This window comes from Xyrauchen texanus, chromosome 45 (genome assembly GCF_025860055.1).
Source record: "Xyrauchen texanus isolate HMW12.3.18 chromosome 45, RBS_HiC_50CHRs, whole genome shotgun sequence".
Classification (NCBI taxonomy): Eukaryota; Metazoa; Chordata; class Actinopteri; order Cypriniformes; family Catostomidae; genus Xyrauchen; species Xyrauchen texanus.
The window spans coordinates 23,732,119-23,747,775 of NC_068320.1; the positions used below are offsets into that span (position 1 = coordinate 23,732,119).

The window sequence follows — 15,657 nt, forward strand, 5'->3', positions numbered from 1 at the left end:
AACAGCACACTACAACAAACACTCTTAGCACAACAAGGTTTAACAACTGCAATAGAAAGAGAGATGTTAAATAGAAAAACACATACTCTTATCTCCTGCTGTTGCTCATGTGCCAGTGAGAACCCCATCTGTATGACAGTGGTGGCACCTGGCATGCATGGCATATGTTATAAATCACTGGTTTACTGATAAATATAAATATCCATTTACTCCAAGGTGTGTGTACATGATTTTTTTATTTAATTAATTTAGGAACTAGTAAATAAAAAAAAATGAAATAAATAAATTGTGACAGTTTTTCATTTATTATTTGTTTATGTGAGTTCACATTTGGTAAACAAAACTTTGTAAAGGCATTCAAATATGTTATGCGGCATACTACTGTGCCATTTCCGATCAAGTTACTAAGTCAATATGCAAATGCCCTGTCTCACATAATACCAGTCGTTTTCACAATATGTGCCCAATTGTTTTACGGGTACATAAAATGAGCAGTAAGGAACCGACAACTAGTTTCTTGGAAGTTTGGGCTATATTTGCAAGTCATCTTCATACCCGACAGCATTTATTTGAGATTTAGATTGTGAAATATTTTGCTAATGCATAATTTCCTGTAAAGCTGCTTTGAAAGATGTGTGTTGTGGAAAGTGCTTTACATATAAAAATTACTTGACTTGAAATTATGATCAAGACTTTTTTGTTCAGTAGAGAACACACTCTGACTCTCTTGAACGAATATAAGTCTTCTGTTGATTTGTTTAAACAGCATTTACATGTTTTTTTTTAATTGTATTATTATTATTATTATTGTTTTTCATCTGACCACTATGGAAGAAAGTCCTTTATTTGAATACATTATAATGGCTTGTTTACAGCTCTCATGAACATGACTAATACATTAAAAAGTCTCAACAAGCAAATCCCCAGGCTGTGAAACGCGGACAGTCAGCTGCTTTTAAATCCTCTTTGTAAATCTATTGATTATGTGATGCAACTATCAGTGCAGATAATACATTAAATGCATCAGTACTCTTAAAAGTGTGAAAGAAAAACTGGTAAAACCTTCCAAAAAGGCCCTGTGTTCAGCCTGTTTGTCTAATTCCTTACAGGATTAATGCTGGTTTGTTTAGTCACTTATACAATACAGTCATTTCAGGGTGCAATGTTACAAACAGGACAGTATGAATAACATTTTCACAATACGTGGCACACTAAAATTTAATTTTGAGAAAGGAGCATAATTCCTTTAATGCTTTTCAGTGGCAGCACTGAGAATCAGATCTCTAGATTTTGTGATTTACAGAGTTCTTCTTTGTCATAGTTTGAAGCACTTCTTATCCACTCCATCAATCCCATTTCCCTCTCCTAGTCTTTGTGATATTTCGTCTGAGTTTTCCCTCAACTTTTCATTAACTAATGTTTACATATACAACTTTTAATAAAAAAAATGTATTAGCATATGTTGTAATAAATACCAAGATTAATAAATGCTTTAAAAGTATTGTTCGTTGTTTGTTCATCTTAACTAATGTACTTAACTAATGTCTAGTAATACAACCTTAGAATTTTACCTTTGGTCCACCCTATAATGAACATTTGGTTACATCCTTAGATTACAGGCTCAATTACTGGTAAATATTTTAGTCAAATTGGGACATTTCGTTTTCTAGTACTCTGTTAGGCTTAAAATTGCAGAGCAAATGTTTAAACTCCTTTCAATGAGGCAGCATGTAACATTTTTGAGGGAACTTGTAAAGTTTAATGGTTAGTTTGTAATATAAAATGCATGTGAATATTCTCTTTTTTCCAGAATGAATTGAAGCTTTACATCGGGACATAGAAGAGGAAATTAGAAGGTGGAGTACATGCAAAAAAAATAAATAATAATAATTGATGGAGATGTTCCGGGGGGGTTCAACAGCTTGTGAGTATTTTATATTTATTTTTTTTGCTCATGCAATAATGAGAAAAATAATTGTGTTTTTGAGAATTGTGCAGTGAAGGTGTGATCGGTAATGACCTTTAACTTAACATTTTATAATGACTGAATTAAATATCCTCTCTAAAACTTACGTGACATGGTTATTTTTTATTTTCATTTGAATAGATACATTAAAGCTCACTCCAAAGTGACATATAAATGAAGAAAAATACAAACACAGTTATTTAATAACATGCAGTCAACAATAAAAATAAGTGCATTTTTAATTTTCAGTTTACTTTTAGTGAAAGTACTGCAATAAAGGCACAGACATAAAGAAACAAAGACATCTTAGAGTATATATATAAATGAGTGTCTCCCACTTTGTCACATTGGACACACCATATCCACAGAAAACAAATATGCATTAAGCAAAGGGTTTATACGTATTTCTTGCATATTGGTGAATTTGTATCCTTTTTTATGTTTCTCTGAAACACTTCTTCATTAGATTGCATCTTCCATTGTAGGGTAACATTTCCCAATTCTTTTAATTTCTGCCTGATCTGTGAAAATAGTAAACAGAGCAAAGATTGAAATATTATTTCTAACAGTTTTAAAGAAATAATGACCTTTTGTCATGCACTCACCTCATCCAAAATCTCATTATTTTTAATATTTATATTTGGGACAATGTTAGGATCAACCTTAAACTGAAGTCTCACCACTTGTTTTTTTCTGATCTCTGAAAAGACCAATGAGAGAAAGTAGCAGTATTCAATATTGGAACACAACAACATCAATATAAGTAATATTTCCTTATCATAAATCAATGGAACCAAGAGGTGTATTCTGAGTCTTGTCTTATACAAGAACAGCTTTTTATACATTATTTGATTAACGGAAATAGTTGAAAATGTTGCATGTGCTTGTATTTGTATATGCAATTTAAACAAGTAACACTTCCCAGTTGAAATAGCATTGGACTATTTGTTCACATTGACCAATCTTTAAGTTTATATTTACTAATTGCATAACAAGGGATACTGTTTATATTTACTCACTTTCACAAATGACTCCTACATCTTTTTCATGCCCACAGTTGTGTATTCCCCATCCATTTGATCCACAGTTTATTAGTTTGGATTCACTCCCGTGACAGTTTACATCATCCATCCATATTGGTCCTGATCCCTGTCCAAAATAAGCAGCGCTTTTTGTCTCAATAGCATTTCCACAATCCATCTCTTTACACACCACTTCAGCATCTGATAGATCCCAGCCATCACTACACACTGTTCCCCACTGACCATTGTGGAGAACCTCCACTCTCCCAGAACACCGGTTTTTACTATTCACCAGTCTAATCTCTAGAAAACAAAGGAATGGTATATCACTTTTGTGCAAATATGTTACTGACATTCCATCACTTAAGCTTAAAAATGTACATTGTTGTTGTTTGAGGATTCCACTCAAGGTGTAACCTACCATGACAGACAACAGTAGCATCTTTTTCATGCCCACAGCTGGGTATTCCCCATCCATTTGATGAACAGCTTCTCAGTGTAGACTCTGTCCCATGACAGTTTACATCACTGAGCAATATCATTCCTGTCCCCTGCCCAAAATAAGCACCAGTCATTTCCTCTACAACATCCCCACAGCCCATCTCTCTACACACCACTGCAGCATCTGATAGATCCCAGCCATCATCACACACTCTTCCCCACTGACCATCATGAAGAACCTCCACTCGTCCAGAACAATTATTTCCATTTACCAGCCTGGTCTCTTGAACAGATGAAGAGACAAAGATATTGCTCTTTAATTAAAGACTCAAAATAAACACGGATCCATTTCCTAACCTCAGCTTCATTATGTTTAATGAATGCTTTTATGATTTTATTTATACATATTAAAACCTTGACAGATAACAACAGTAATTAAGTATCAAGGTTTTTAAACTTACGTTGACAGATAACTCCAGCATCCCTTTCATGCCCACAGTTGTGGATTCCCCATCCATCTGATACACAGTTCTTCAGTGTAGATTCTGTTCCTTTACAGATTAAATTATTCATCCATACTGGTCCTGATCCCTGATCAAAATAAGCACCAGTCTTTGCCTCTATAACATCTCCACAGCCCATCTCTCTACACACCACTGCAGCATCTGATAGATCCCAGCCATCATCACACACTGTTCCCCACTGACCATCATGAAGAACCTCCACTGTACCAGAACATGAGCCATTACTGTTGGCCAGTCGGAGTATACCTAAAATGTATTTAAATGAATGTAACATGAAGACAAATATTTAAATCAATATCTAAAAATGATCAAGTTTATATAGAAAGTAGGCCTAACCATAGTATATTAAAACAAATTATTATACTGTTACGTCCCAGGATGTATTTGTTGGTTCCCTCCTTTGTTAACTAATTTTGTTCAATTACATCTATAGATGTATGGCATTGGCCTTATTGCAATTGGATATATTGTCCACTTTGTGTTGTGGTTTCCTGTTTTGTTTCTCCCTATCTCTCTCTTCCTCTGGCCTCCTTGCAGGGTGATTAACATCAGGTGTCTGCAATGATGATTACCAATCACTCCCTTGTCTGGATTGGTTGGTGAGGAGAGGGGAACAAGATAAATCCCAAGCAGATCTTCACTGCAATGGAGTATCCCTTTACCCCACCTACTCTCTCTACTGGACATAATACTGGTGTCTTTTATATCAGTCTCTATGTTGTTAACCTGTTAAGTTCTTTTGGAGCACACACACATGTGCAGCTGATCAGATTGGAAGTGGCATCAAGCCAATTTCTGTGAACAGTTTTCTCTTTTTCAGCCTTTGGTGGATTGACAGTGCATCTAACTATAGCACATGCTAATATTTGCATGCAAAACTTTGATTGCAAAAAAAAAAAAGTATGTGACAAAATGTTATTTTGAATTAATCGGGGAAAGAAGCCTATCCATAATTTGGTGCCACCACCTTTGCCTTCCAAACAGCACCAATTCTCCTAGGTACACCTGGATACAGTTTTTCTTGGTTGTTGGTTGATAGGATGTTGCAAGCTTCTTGGAGAATTCTCCACAGATCTTCTATCTATTTAGGGTGTCTCAACTGCTTTTGCCTCATGCCTGGGTAGCTCAGCAAGTATTGATGCTGACTACCACCCCTGGAGTTGAATCCAGGATGTGATGAGTGACTCCAGCCAAATTGGCCCAGTTGTTAGAGAGGGTAGAATCACATGGGGTAACCTCTTTGTAGTCGGGATTAGTGGTTTTCGCTCTCAATATGGAGCGTGGTGAGTTGTGCGTGGATCGTTTAGGGTAGCATGAGCCTCCACATGTGGAGTCTTTACGGTGTCATGCACAATGAGCCACGTGACAAGATGGGCAGATTGACAGTCTCAGAATCGGAAGCAACTGAGACTTGTCCTCTGCCACCCACATTGAATTGAGTAACCATGCCACCACGATGACCTACTAAGCAGTGGGAATTGGGCATTCCAAATTGGGAGAAAAAGGGGTAAAAATGTAAAAACTGGCTTCTGTCTCTTCATGTAATCACAAACTGACTCGATTTTCAGTGGGGGGATCTATGGGGGCAATGCCATCTGTTGCAGGGCTCCCTGTTATTCTATTCTATTTGGCAAAAGGAATGTTTGGAAGTCTAAATGTATATTTCCTATTGACACACTAAAGCTGAAGATATACATAACCATCCTAAGAAAGATTTATTTGTGAAACATCTTATGTGCCTATCATATATATATATATATATATATATATATATATATATATATATATATATAATGCTGACTAAGAGAGTTATTTTTGCACATAAAACATAAAACAAAAAAAAGAATCTCTCATCATTTAGTCACCCTTATGCCATCCCAGATGTGTATGACTTTCTTCAGCAGAACATAAGTTCCCCATCTGTCACTCACTCGACGTTGTGTCGAATGAAGTGACACAAGGGGTCTTCCTGGGATGCCAAACGTTCCTCTGAACCTGAGAAAAGGCCAATGTCAAGTTGGCAGACAGAATTTGCATGCCCCGCCCTGGACATACGGGTATAAAGGGAAGTGGGGCAGCGAGGATTTTGCACCGAGGAGCCGAAAATAAGGTACGGCCATTTACAGTCTAGTGCTGTGGCAGGAGGGACACAACATCTCGTTCCTTCCCTAGGGGAATGGAAGTTACAACAGTAACCATGACGTTCCCCTTCTGTCACTCACTCGACGTTGTGTCGAATGAAGTGACACAAGGGATCCTAAATAAAAACGCCATGCACTGACCGTGTTACGTGAACTGCCGAGACAGGTGCAAGCAGGCTACTGAGTGCTAGAGGCAACTGTGTCGGCTGCACGTAGCCCTCCCTAACGCCCCCAAAGAGGTGTCACATACAGACCTTAGGTTCCCCGCACCCATGAGGAGGGGAACAGGTGCTACATGACTAGCATGGGAGCAAGCCTGGCAGCCGTGCCTTTTCTCTCACTATGTCTCTCACATAGGATGTGAATCTTAACGCTAAGAAATGCGTCAGGGAAGGCAGTATTTCCCGGTCCTATTCTTTCAGGGGGAAAAGACCCTGCGGTGGCCACATCCTGCCCAGTCTAGGGGGAGGTAACATGTGGCAAATACACCACAAGGGTTGTGAAGCCGTACGTGGGAAATGCCGCGGTGGTAGGTCCAGCCTAATGAGGGGGGACTCTACAAGCACTGCGACCGGTGCAGTGGGGCTGCCGAAGGGAAACGCGGGTCTGCCGACAGGGGGACCGTACCGCTGGAAATACATCACAGGGAGTTTGCCTGAAAAGGGAACTAAGCCTGTGGAGCACAGCCAGAGCACCTGTGATTCGTAGTGGGTCTGGCCGCGAATTGCTCCGCTGAATTCGCAGGCCAGAAGGCTAGGGAGGAGAACATCTAGGGAGCGACACTTAGTGGCTAACCTGGGACAGAAGGCGCACTGGATCAACTTGGTGAAGGGCGCTGTGTGCAAGACCCTTGTGTCACTTCATTCGACACAACGTCTCGTTCCTTCCCTCGGGGAACGGAGGTTACAACAGTAACCATGACGTAAACATGATGTTTTGTTTATACATAATTACCATACTTTCATGTGTGCTATTTCATAGTTTTTATTACTTTAATACTGTTCTAAAAGGTGGAAAATATTAATAACAAGGAATCAGGAGGTGTGCAGACAGTGATTTGCTGCCCCTACTGGATTCATGCAGGACTGGTTAGAAATCTGAGAACATGGAAATAAGCTTAAACATACCTCCACAAATAACACCAGCATCTTTTTCGTGCTGACACATGGATGTACCCCATCTTGTATATTTGCAGTTCTTCAGTGTAGACTCATTCCTGCTACAGTTAACATCTTGCATCCATATTGGTCCTGATCCCTGTCCGAAATAAGCACCAGTCTTTGCCTCCATAACATCTCCACAGCCCATCTCTCTACACACCACTGCAGCATCTGATAGATCCCAGCCATCATCACACACTGTTCCCCACTGACCATCATGAAGAACCTCCACTCGTCCCGAACAAGAGTTGCTGCCATTTACCAACCTTACTTGAGCTGATGTTCACATGTTCATCCAATATTAGGCAAAGAGAAGTATAAAGAATCAGTCATGTATTATGCAGCGCATTCCAATTCTCACTTACACAGTGTTTGATTTGTTATGATTTATCTAATTAAAAGGCAATATTAATATAAATATATTGATAATATCAACCATTGTAAATTGTTTTAAATCTTTAAAAAAATGTATTAACGCATGGTGGCTGGTATGACATTGGAACCAAATGTTTTTTTTTACAAATATTCAGATATTCTCTAATTACTAATATTACTTCATAATGAATAGACAACTCATATAGACTGGGCCTAAGGCTGCTCCCTATAATACACATTTTATTTTTATTGTTTTTTACTCACATTGACAGATGACTCCAGAGTCCTTCTGATGCCCACATAAGTTAATTCCCCATCCGTGTGATCCACAGCTACTTAGAGTAGACTCATTCCCATAACAGTACACATTATCCATCCAGATTAGGCCTGATCCTTGTCCAAAATAAGCACCAGTCTTTGCCTCTATAACATCTCCACAGCCCATCTCTCTACACACCACTGCAGCATCTGATAGATCCCAGCCATCATCACACACTGTTCCCCACTGACCATCATGAAGAACCTCCACTCTCCCAGAACAAGGGTCCCTGCCATTCAGCAATCGAATCTTGCCTATACAGCAGATATTAAAGTAGGTCAGGGTGTTCAGACAGGGTACTAAGTCATCACCATTCACATCAGAGCTGACATAGACATGTGTGATTTCACAGGACACCTATTTCAGTAATTTGTGTCAGGTAGTTAAGATGTTTTATGTGTGGAAGTGAAAAAGATGTTCTTGATCAAAGGTGGCACTTAGCTTCTATAGTTTTAGAACTACTGATCTATTGCATATTATAAAATGCAGCAGTATTACTAAATTATCCTGGCAGATAAAATACATCTTTCCCAGTATTGTATTATTATTATTACTGCTACTGTAAAGTTATTGTGCTGTATTATACAATGCAGAAAGAAGTGAAGCGTTGTTGTGAAGTATTACTCTTACCTCCACATGTAACACCAGCATATTTTTCATGGCTACAGTTCTGTTGTACCCTTGTACTTATTACACAGTTTTTCAGTGTAGACTCTGTTCCATTACAGTTCACATTACTCATCCATACTGGTCCTGATCCCTGTCCAAAATAAGCTTCAGTCTTTGCTTCTATAACATCTCCACAGCCCATCTCTCTACACACCACTGCAGCATCTGATACATCCCAGCCATTATCACACACTGTTCCCCAAATGCCATTATGAAGAACCTCAACTCTTCCAGAGCAAGAGCTGTTACTGTTTGACAGTCGTACTACACCTAAAATGTGATGAAATGAGTCAAACATAGATAAACAAATGGAATGAAAGTTTAAATTTTTTAGATATAAATCCTGACAGCCTTAAAAAACACCTTACTTGTTAATAGAAATTACAGCTATATTTATTTAGCCCCCAATAAATCCATATTTAAGAATAAACATACCTCCACAAATAACACCAGCATCTTTTTCATGTCCACATGTGGGTGCTCCCCAACTATTAAAAATGCAGTTCTTCAGTGCAGATTCATTCCTGCAACAATTTATGTTTTGCATCCATATTGGTCCTGATCCTTGTCCAAAATAAGCACCAGTCTTTGCCTCTATAACTTCTCCACAGCCCATCTCTCTACACACCACTGCAGCATCTGATACATCCCAGCCATTGTCACACACTGTTCCCCACTGACCATCATGAAGAACCTCCACTCGTCCAGAACAATTGTCGCTGCCATTTACTAACCTCACATAGGCTGATAGCGTCCAATATTAGACAAAATTAAATATAATTAAGCCAGACACACATTCTACAGTAAAAACTGATGCTCACATAAACAATTTTTAATTTAACATGATTTGTTAGATAAGATATGTGGACCATTAACCTGTATGACAATAAGAACAACAACTAAATACTAAAGGAAATATCAATGTTTACAAGGCATCAAACATTAAATGATCCATAAAAAGATGATGAGGAAGGAAAGAAAGACAGAGAAGATAGGGGGGCCGAGCTGATATTTAATCTTGTTAAAAATAAATAAGCTATTTGCACTAGGAAGTGTGGCTTTTTGAACTCCAATAGTCTGACGGAAACACAGAAATTAAAGAAATACTGCGCCCCTAGTGTCGTTGCAGTGGTGTGGGGTGTAACGACGGTGTGAATGTGCTTTTCTCATGAGGATGGCCCGGGTTCGATTCTGCCTTTTTATCCCACTTTTTCCCATCCTGTTTCTTGTCTACACTCTTAATATTTCCTTTAATACTACTTATAATAATAAATACAATTGAGTATAAAAGTTGATAGTTGGGTTATAGTCACAGTTAAATTTGTGTAGTTGGGAGAAAGGTTTGATCCGGCTATTAATTAACCATGGTAGTAATATTGTAGTAACCATGTTTATTGACAATAGTTTTAATGTAAGTAACCATGGTGTTATATAGTAATATAGTTATTTTTCCTAACTATAGGCTGTTTGTGAATGCTATGCATCATAGAAACGTGTCACATTAATACAGATTATGCTATGCCTGGTGTATGTTTATGTTCATTTTACAACTGCTTCAAACATGGCACATCCAATTAAAATTCAGGGTCAGAACTATCCGTTTAATACATGTAAAATGTATCTATTCAGTTTATTATTATTAGTAGTAGTAGTAGTAGTAGAAGTAGCAATATTAGTTCTTTTTGCCATATTTTCTTACTTAAACTGGTACAATCTAAAACGTGTTGGGAGTGTAATCTACTCGATGTCTTTGTATTATTCTTGTATAATTACAGAGCTTGCCAGGCAGTAAAGGAATTTTCATCTTTCTCTTGTCCACAATTTCTTGACATACTGACTCCATTTAAAGTTGGTTTTGTAGATAATTTTGGCCTTAGATGTCCTATGTATTTTAGGTCTTATATATGTACCGTATAGTTTTTAAGATATTTAAGATTGAAATGTAAACATCTCCCAATGATTTACATTAAACCATTACATTACAATGTAACTGTATACATAATGCCATAATGGCCTTAGTTTAGCTTGTTTCCCATTCCTCTGGCATTCTTTCCCTTTTTCTGGATGATTATCAAAAACATAAACATTTTAAAAAGAACCTTGAAGTGTCTGAATTCTGGTATAGTTTTATGTTATTTTGCTGCACTCTGACCTTCTAGTATACTTTAATACATAAATATACATCACAAATAAATTTGAATTCTATGAATATTTAGGACTCACATTGACAGATGACTCCAGCATCTTGTTGATGCCCACAGTTGTGTACACCCCATCCCATTGATGAACAGTTTTTCAGTGTAGGTTCACTTCCTGTACATTGTACATTATCCATCCATATTGATCCTGAACCTTGTCCAAAAAAAGCACCACTTTTTGCTTCTATAACATCTCCACAGCCCATCTCTCTACACACCACTGCAGCATCTGATACATCCCAGCCATCATCACACACTGTTCCCCACTGACCATCATGAAGAACCTCCACTCGTCCCGAACAAATGTTGATAGCATTTACGAGCCTAACAAGGGCTAATGTAAATAATAGTTATAATGATAAAAAGACAGGGTAATGCAATACATTTTTATTATTATTATTTTAAAAAGAACAATACATTGTATTGTTTGAAAGAACAAGAATTTCATTAAAATATGATTTGTTCATGCAATGTATGTAGGCCTCAAACACTATATAATTCCTAAAGTACAAAATAAAAACTATTCTGCAGTTCTATTAATGTTTTTTGACTCACACTGACAGATGACTCCAGCGTCCTCATAATGATGACAGTTGTGTTTTCCCCATCCATTAAATGTGCAGCTCTTTAGAGTAGACTCAGTCCCTAAACAGTTCACATCATCCATCCATATTTGTCCTGAACCTTGTCCAAAATAAGCAACACTTTTTGCCTCTATAACATCTCCACAGTCCATCTCTCTACACACCACTGCAGCGTCTGATAGATCCCAGTAATCATCACACACTGTTCCCCATGTCCCATTATAGAGAACCTCCACTCGTCCAGAACAAGAATCGCTGCCATTCACCACTCTGATTTCATTTCCACTAGTTGCAGTTGTGCAGCCTAATCATGTTAAGTAAACATAGATGCAGATAATTGTTTTCATAGACCCTTAATTTGGAAGGTATTATTTTTGAATGACATTATTATGAGTCAAGAGATTGAGTTTTGTTTCAATGTGTAATGTAGGTGTCCTTACCCAGAAGCAAAATTAGTTGCATGGACCACAACATATTGGCTGTAAATATATTTAATGTGATATTAGATATGACATACTCCTTGGTTTACTCTATCAAGAATTCTCACGTAAAACATGTCTTGCTTCCACTCTCATATATGATAACAATTATTAATCTATGGCAAATTAGTGTAATATTAAATTGCAGACAATCAGCTTGAGATGATGTCTTTGGTTTATTAGGCACAATTATGGCACAACACATTTATATTTGCCCTCTAGCTATGAAAATATAATTAGCAACTTGAAAGTGTTAAAGTTGTGAAATCAGGTGATTTAGTTACTTTTAAATGTCAGCATGTTTTCAAACTACATTGGGGTAATTTGTCACAATAGAATACAGTGGCGTAAATATTCACCTCCACCAAAACATAATCACACCTCTCTTTAAAGGAATATTTAGGGTTCAACACAAATTAAGCTCAATTCACAGCATTTGTGGCATAATATTGATTACCACAAACAAAAATGTTTTTTGTCTTGCCCCTGCTTTTCTTTAAAAAAGCAAAAATGGGTTTCCTTGATGCACTTACAATGAAAGTGAATGGGAGCCAATCCGTGAATATTAAAATACTCACTTTTTCAAAAGTATAGCCACAAGAAATACACAATATGTGTTAACATGATTTTAGTGTGATAAAATAACATACAAACCTTTTCTGTGTAACGTTATAGCCAACTTTACAACTTCGTTGCCATGACGATCTAATGTCAACAAACCCTAAAATCCTTAAATGGCTGTAAAAATAACGATTTCACGTTACAGCTCAAATAATACAATTTATGTAAGTCCTTTTACAAAATTGTAAACCTCACATTTCTGCCTTTAAACGCTCCAAAAATTGGCCCCATTCACTTCCATTGTAAGTGTCGCAATCTCTGGTTGGTGAGCCAATCTGTTATGTCGTGCTTCCCGCTTTCTTCACGTGTCTTTGTTTGTTTGCGATCCCACATGATCACAGTTTGGCGGATTCGCTATCCCAATCAGCCACACCTGTTACTTGTTTCCCTTCCCCTTTATAACGCCCTTGTGTTTGCGGTCATGTGCCACCTAGTTACTGTTCTGTTTCTTGTCTGTCTGGTTTCCACTGTTTTTTTTCTGTGTTTTTGTGTTCAGCGCCCAGTCATTCCTTATCATCGTTGCCTTCCTTACCCAGTTTCAGCCAACCCACCACGCTCACCTTCCCTCCCTGGTTTCCCTTTCACTCCATCTGCTGTTGTTTTCCATCTCTCCCCTGTTACTTCTCGATGGAGTCTCCAGGACGAATCCATTCCCCTTCAGCTGGCTCCTGCTCTGCTTTGCTTTTCACGGTGTTGTGTGTGTGTGTTGACTTTATTGTCATTCTTGGATTTCATTATCACATTATCTTTTGTTTTCTGGGTCCTCATTGACTTGCCCTAACAGAAAGTGCCTCACTGTAACTTCGATTTTTGCTGCTTTTTTTAAAAGAAATGATTGTATTGTGTAGGCCTTTATCCATGGAGCTATGCCTTTATCACAGTCCGTGTGTCGTCACATCTGGCTCCGAATAGTAGCGTAACCAAACATTCGCCCATCGATCTGTCAATGGACGATCACAGTATTTATAAATAAATTAAACCAACTTGGATGCACTTGGCAGTAGACATCGGCCATTTAATCTTTACTTTGGATTAACACAGCACTTCACCATGTGGTATCAACACTTTAACGTGTAATAGTATCTGATTGAGGCGATTATCAGTGCAAAGTTTTCCCTGTTCACTTCACTCTGTGAAGTGTTCCCTGCTCACATACATCCTGTTTAAAAAAATAAAACATGACATTGTTTTTCTTTACTTCATCATCCCTGAGTTATGATTGAATGGTGAGGTAGGACTGTGTAGTTTTAGTTTTTTAAATAAATTGTACATAACATAGGCCATAATTCTGCACTGTGTGTACTGCCATTGAAACAGACTGCAGTGGAAGTTGTTTTACCCGATGAGAAGCTTCCGCTCAGTGAACGCAGAAGTGTGATAAAGGCGTATTGAACCCAGAATATTCCTTTAAAGGTGCACTCAGTAATTTTTTTAAGTATGTCGAAGTGGCTTACATTGTCTGACACCTAGTGGCCTGGATGCTGCATAATTCAAACACAGTAGTTTCAGTTACTGATGACATTGTAGAAATTCACTATTAATTGAATCCATGAATGAAAGTGTCCAATAACAGGGCAACTGCTAAACTAAGTAAGTAGTATTCAGCTTGTCGTGTGATTATAACATGGCTGCCCCATGAGGTGCCCCTGCTCCATGTAGAATAAAAGAGCTTTTATAAGGTTACCGATATGACTGGACACTTCATCTCACATGAGTGGTCATGATTTTATGCATATGTTTCAAAATTACTATTCATTTTCTCTTCATCTATGCCTGCATTAAATAGCGTATGATAGGCTTTTAAGGAAAGTTTTAAAATTGAAACCAAATATGATGCATAATTCACAAAACAACAAAATGGAAAAGGTAAGACAAATATGAAAATGGAAAAATTTTATAAATTCATGACAAATAAAACATGTGACATCCTGCCCTGATAAAAATGTGACAATATGCACTGACCTGATTTTCATGAAAAATACTTTTGTCCTAGACCACATTTAAACCTTTCTGTTAAATCTGCCTTCATTATAAAGTTCACCCTTGCCTTAATGAATGCCAGTGTGGTTTGTCGGTGTTTACTTGTTTACCCAAGATCTATAACAGAAAATATGAAAATGGTGAAAATAGATTTTGGAGGACAGAATAAAAAAAGGTATATATATATATATATATATATATATATATATATATATATATATATATATATATTCAATTCATACTGGAATGTGCTAAATTATTAAACAAAAATGTTAACAGTAGTCCATGTAATTCAATATGATTTGCACATCTATTCATCAATTTAAAAAATACTTATTTATACGAATGAACAAATTAATTTGAAAACAAAGATAATATATTATATATATGGTAATATCTTGCCTGTAAATCCTGTTCAGATGATTCTTTGTGACCTCCTTCGTTTAGAATTGAGTCAGTCGGTTTGTAAAGTGCTGTATGTGACAGTTATACGCACTACTGTACCACTTCTTCACCCTAGACCACACCCATTCAACCTGAACATCTGATGTAATCCAGAGGTTTCCTGATTAATATAAATGTGAACTAACAAATGTGCATTTTTTATTTTCAAAATGTAAACACATTTTGCAATACATTAAATGCTTAAGATATTTTAGATGCTCTTAAACTGAAAGTTGTGCCATGCCATGTGTGGTTTATTTTTAGATGAGAACAGAATGTGATAAGCAAAATGTTATCTATGTATCAGATATGTTTGCTACAACAACGAAGTGACTATCTCAACCCATCGTAAATATGCAAACTGTCCATTCAAAGGAAATATGAATGAATAATTTGTATACTGGGAAGTCGAGTTGACCTTTACTCATGGACAATTTATTTATATTTTATCAGTAGGGACCACACTAAAAAGACACTCTTAAAACAGCAAAGCACTCTCCTATCCCCTGGTCAACATCTCAGATCTAACAAGTTTCTTTAAAAAAAAGAAAGCTCTTTTGTTAAATCCAATAATGACACTGTAGGAAGGTGCTTAACATGTGCAATGCAAATTCACAGCCCATTTCAAGAATGAAAGAGAGAGAGATAGAGAGAGAGAGAGAGAGAGAGAGAGAGAGAGAGAGAGAGAGAGAGAGAGAGAGAGAGAGAGAGAGAGAGAGAGAGAGAGCGAGCGA

The 15,657-nt window shown here is 37.2% G+C and overlaps 1 protein-coding gene across 1 annotated transcript; it reads right to left on the bottom strand.

The window, feature by feature from the left end:
* Positions 1 to 2,088: 2,088 nt before the first annotated feature.
* Positions 2,089 to 14,582, bottom strand: LOC127637767 (deleted in malignant brain tumors 1 protein-like). Its single transcript, XM_052119020.1, is given in 14 exon segments — positions 2,089 to 2,487; positions 2,572 to 2,666; positions 2,986 to 3,291; positions 3,410 to 3,781; positions 3,891 to 4,199; positions 7,222 to 7,530; positions 7,894 to 8,202; positions 8,579 to 8,887; positions 9,053 to 9,361; positions 10,841 to 11,149; positions 11,371 to 11,703; positions 11,840 to 11,878; positions 13,954 to 13,980; positions 14,462 to 14,582. Coding segments are annotated over 12 exon segments (3,120 nt in total). The 5' UTR covers positions 11,874 to 11,878; positions 13,954 to 13,980; positions 14,462 to 14,582; the 3' UTR covers positions 2,089 to 2,361.
* Positions 14,583 to 15,657: the final 1,075 nt, after the last annotated feature.